This window comes from Rhagoletis pomonella, unplaced genomic scaffold (genome assembly GCF_013731165.1).
Source record: "Rhagoletis pomonella isolate Grant_MI unplaced genomic scaffold, Rhpom_1.0 Rhpom_scaffold_00007, whole genome shotgun sequence".
Lineage (NCBI taxonomy): Eukaryota > Metazoa > Arthropoda > Insecta > Diptera > Tephritidae > Rhagoletis > Rhagoletis pomonella.
This window is the reverse complement of record NW_023458561.1, coordinates 8157633-8163034: the sequence shown is the minus strand read 5'-3', so window position 1 is coordinate 8163034 and position 5402 is coordinate 8157633. Positions and strand designations below refer to the sequence as shown.

General features: G+C 35.0%; 1 protein-coding gene across 1 annotated transcript; it reads right to left on the bottom strand.

The window, feature by feature from the left end:
* Window positions 1–4452: 4452 nt before the first annotated feature.
* Window positions 4453–4884, bottom strand: LOC118743585. Its single transcript, XM_036476349.1, has one exon. The coding sequence runs from the start codon at window positions 4882–4884 to the stop codon at window positions 4453–4455; it is 432 nt and encodes a 143-aa protein (XP_036332242.1).
* Between the last annotated feature and the right edge of the window lie 518 nt (window positions 4885–5402).

The following is a 5402-nucleotide window of genomic DNA, read 5'->3' as shown; positions in this document are numbered from 1 at the left end:
CTGCCACCTTGGCTCAAACCGTGCCATTTTTGGTCGCATTTTACTTCAAATGGCACTTAATTTTTCAATTTGGCACTTTTGAAAAATAATAATATTTCAATTCATTGCCATTTGCGAAAACTACTTAGAAACCAGAAAAGAAGGTTTTATTAGAAATTATAAAAGTGTTAGGCATAAAGAAGAGCCTAAATTTATTAAAAGAAGTTTAGAAAATATTCACACATCAAATATTAAACGTCCTTTTAAATTTGCAGACGCTAATATTGACACTTATGCTCGCAATGACGACAATTATAACGGAAGCCCTAATAACGGTTAAGGGCCGTTTACATAAGACTTTCCTCGCTTTGCTTGACAGTTCGAACTTTGTCAACAAAGTGAAGCGTAGAAGGTATGCTACAATAAACACTTTGACAGCTTCTGCGTGCGCCTTTTCCTCCATATTATATCTGTAAAATAGATAACAATATAATAATACGCATTAAAAATAGCAATAATAATTCCTATTCACCTTATTTTTGTCATTAAATGCAAATGCAAGCGTACGAGAAAAGATACATGTAGACAGCTGATTTCCAAAGCGCGCAAAAGTTGAGAGTTGCCCTTAATTTTGCTTCGCTTTGCTTTCCTCGCATTCTATTTAGCAAGATTCATATAAAATCATGTATTGAACTTATCTGTCAAAGCGTAATTATGAAGCAAAGCGAGGCAAAAGTCTTATGTAAACGGCCCTTTAATCCAATACTAGAGGAACTGGGTTTTACAACAATACAGCTGAGAGTAGTAGAAATCGCGAATGAGACAAACACCATACTGCATATGGTAAAGCCAGAAGAGATCTGAAACCTTTTGGAAACCTTTTCAGAAAACATAGAAATGTCAAACATGGAAATAAGTAAAAAAAAGAATACTTTTCTCAGAACTAGACATATTAGTAGCGAAAGTTAAATCCCTACTCAGAGGAAAATTCATAGAAGTAAGCGAGGACTAATTAACGGAATCGACTCTTTGTACAACTGGTTATTCAGCTTGATGGATGACTCAGACAGACAGGAAATCGAAGAATTTTTAAGAGTAAATAGCGAAAATAACCACAATTTAATAGAAAACTCCAATAAACAATTTATTATCAATAGTATCTTTAACAAGTTTATATAAATACTGTACAAAAAATAGTAGAAGACGATAGGGAAAAAATTTTAAACTAACTTAATGCAGTTAATAAGGAGTTCATGCAACAAACATTATTCTATGAAAACTTATATAAAACTTCCTTTATAGAAGAAAGAGATAGATCAGAATCAAAATAATATGGCATCCGCTAAATATAATATACTGTTTCCAAGTATTCTAAGTAAAGAAGAGATATAATATTTTGCAATTGATTTTTATAAATTGAAGTTGGCTAGAATTGGTATAGTCATTTATAAAAACGATACTTTAGTTATGGTTAGTTAGTATTCTAAGTAAAGAAGAGATAGAATATTTTGCAATTGATTTTTATAAATTGAAGTTGGCTAGAATTGGTATAGTCATTTATAAAAACGATACTTTAGTTATTTGCATAAAAATACCAAAAAGCTATGTTATTGTAGAATTAAACTTAATAACTGCACTACCAAACAAAAATCACATAGCCAAATGAACTCGTAGTTGACATAAATAATAAAAACTATGTTTTTAAATAAAATGCGTTACTTATGGATTTATAATTAAGCAATAATTGTGTTTTTTCTAGCTCATGTCGATATAGAATAAATAATAAAACTGAACTTGTAGCAATAGAAGATGATACTCTACTTATAAAAATGCTTTAAATGAACATGTATATCAAAATTGCTCAAAAAGAAATATTACTATAAACGGTAATAACCTGATAAACTTTGCGAATTGTAAAATACAAATTTTAAATACTAAACATGTAAATAAAAAAAAAAGAGTTATAAGAAAGATTCCAAATTCAGGTGGACAGCAAATTGGAAAAGAAAGAAATAAAATTAAATGAAATACATTTGGAAAAGTTTGAAAATATAAAAGAACTAGAAGAAACAGGTTTCATATAGTATAAGCTTTACACTCAGCATAGCTATTGTAATTGTATTTATATTTTAACTTATCTTATAAGGAGAAAACCAAATTAAAATTGTTAACAAAGTTATAGAAAAAAATTCCGATATTGAGTTACGTCAAATTAAAGAAAAATACTGAGTTAAGTAACGAGATCCAGGAGAATCTCGAATCAAAGGCCCTAGGAGTTACGTTCCCACACTCCAGTAAATATATGTACATAGTACATATATATATATATACTCTAGACATACATACATATATTCTTATACAGTAAACACACACATATACATATGTATATACCCAGTAGGAATTAGGAGCACGTAATAATACCTTATTAGCAACTTACTCTTCACCTGGCAGTCATTACCATTTCCCTGCCGAACGTCCCTTACTTTTACAAAGGCATGGCCGCCTTATGTAAGTAGGAATATAGAATGTACATTTGGTATCAGACATACTTCTGAGCCGCTTTACAAAGTAAGTTAAGTGTAATGCAGAGAAGTCGCTCGGAGTAGTTCGGCGCTTGGAGATAACTTCGGCTGCACGTTACTTTGCAACTGACAACGTAATGTGTCGTTGGAGGTGTTCATTTTGTGCTTTACTAGTAGATGACATGGGCCATGATGACAATTTTGGTACTACAAACTGAAAGAAAACATGGCTTACCTCGTAAGGTGCTTACCTACTTTCCCAGTGGGTAAATGCATAACATTAACATGTAAACATATTTGAGCATAGAGTTCTGCTGAGTTGCAGAATTCGCTTGGTATTTCAAGGCCAATCAAGCTCATAACGGATATTAGAAGTAAGCAAAACTAACAAACATTATTCAACTTTTAGTCTTAAGATTCATTTCAACCAATAAAAAAATCAAAAGCGCAAGCTGTTTGTTCACAATTACGTTTGTTACGCGTGATTGCTGCGGTGAGCCGCAGCGAAACGGCAAGAGGCCCTATTGGTATCGAGGGGTGAGATCTCCAACAACACAAGCTCGAGCTCAGTAAACATATTTAAGCATACGCATGGCCAAATCTTGGCCGCCGCGACCGTGGATGGGGAAGAGGTAACAGCCGCAATTGACACAGGGTCTACTAGGAGCATCGTAAGCGATACAATGGCTCGAAGAGTGAAGGAGGACAGGTGTAGACGAGTAAAGGCGCTGGCCCAATGCAGGCTTGCTTTGGGTGCCTTGCTGACTTTAGTTTGCTTTGATCTAGTTTGAAAACTTGTTTGGCCGAATGGCGGCTTGAAACGCTGTCAAAGTAACCAGCTCTCTGGTTGAAAAGTCAATATCTGTTCCCTTAACATTAATTATTGTTTTCCTAGAAAACTCTAGAAGATGTATCAAAAACTTTCAGATTTATTTTTAAATTAATGCGAAATAATGTTTGTATTTAAAAAAACTGGCAGTAATGACACATACATATGTATATCTACATTTACTAAAAAAACTATAACTTAAAAAAGAAATTTACTTGAAGAAGAGCTATAAGAAGTTTTTTCCTCTCGTGTAAAATTTGTAAAAGTGAGCTTTGCAATTTTTTACTATAATATAACGATATGTTATATTTGATTTCGAGATGCTTTTTTTTAAATTAAGTAAGCAAATTTTTGTTTGAATTTATGTATTTTGAACAGGAACATGCCTCTTTGTCAAAAGCCTATAAAACGATTTCAAATAAAACATTTGTCTATTTAAAACTTTGAGGCGCTTAAAGCAAGTGAAGAAAAGCTGCCATTTGGCCAGCCTTTATACATTTCAGTATGTTCCAAATAATTTTTGACACTTCTCGGAGCGAAGCAAGCAAAGCAAGCAAAGCAAGCCTGCATTGGGCCAGTACCTTAAGGAAGCAAGTGGTGATAGCCATGGCAGAGGAAGAGTAATAGTCGATGCGGTTGTAATAAGAAATGCGAACACGAAATATATTTAAAGTTCTTATTACAAATTTTTATTTTTCAATTAATTATTTTTTCATTTGACTACAAAAAGTATCCACAGAAAAGATTTTATAAAAATTTAAATAAACAAGTAAATTTCTTAACAAGTAATGTCCTACATACTTCCGCCTCCAGAGACTTTGCTAATGTTGAAGTGTTTTAAAAAATCCGCGCCGATTATAGCGCTGTTAACATCAGCAAGAATGAACTCCCAAGCAAACGAACGACGTAGACTAAAAGTGGGAGCTATTAGTTGAGTGCCAAACGTGTTTATAGGTGTGCCATTAGCAGCAAACAGCTTGTATTTATCGGGCTTTTTGGATGATATTGCTGTTGACGGTAGTACTGACACATCTGCACCAGTGTCTATCTGGAAGTTTATGCGCGTGAGCTTATCGAAGATATGTAGGCGATTGATTGTAGAGTTCCGGCCACTAGTTTCATCTAGTGACCGGCCGGCGAGTTTCCCTGACGACGTTGCTTGAAGGTGCAGGGCTGTCGACAATTCCGAGCTTTAGGTCCAAATCGACGATGATAATAGCACCATTCTGATGTATTCGCAGCTGACTCAGCCTTGTAACGTCCACGAGAACTCGATCGACTCCTGTGTTGAAAGCGTTTTTTCTGAAGGTTACTTACTGCTGTGCTTAAAGTTGAAATTTGTTGTTGAAGATCTATTAGTTCAGGAAAAGATTGTACAGCAGCCACTGTTGATTGAGGTGCTGATATGGCTTGGATTTTATCCGCCATAACTGCGAGTTTATCAAGAGCTTCGGAAGATGTTGCTAATACAGCTTGTGTTTGTGAAGGCAGTCGTTGAAGCCACATAGTACGTAGAAAGTCTTCACTGACACCACCATGAGAGAGACCACGCATCTCCCGTAGAAGACAACTGTGTTTCTTGTCCCCTGCGTCCAAATCGTTCAATTACTTCTGAATTCGTTTCTCCTCCGATATAGAGAAATGATCGACGAGACGTTGTTTCAACTGCGTATAAACATTCTGAGGTCGAGCCAGAATAATGTCGCTCACCTGACTTAAAAGATCAGGCTCCAATTCAGGAAGAATAGTGAAATATTTCGTTTTCTCAGCCACGATTCCATGGTGTTCAAACTGTGCTTCGATCTGGGCAAACCAAACCAGCGGGTTTTCTCTCCAGAATTTCGGAACGCGCAGATGAACGGCTGATGATGAAGCATTCACGACGTTTGAAGCAGCAGCAAATGTATTACCAACTGAGGCTGATTCCTGTGATGAGGTGGCATTATCTCTGGAGCGCGTATTTGGCATAGTGTGCTCGGTCATTCGGGGTCACCAATTGTAATAATAAATGCGAACACGAAATATATTTAAAGTTCTTATTACAAATTTTATTTTTCAATTAATTATTTTTT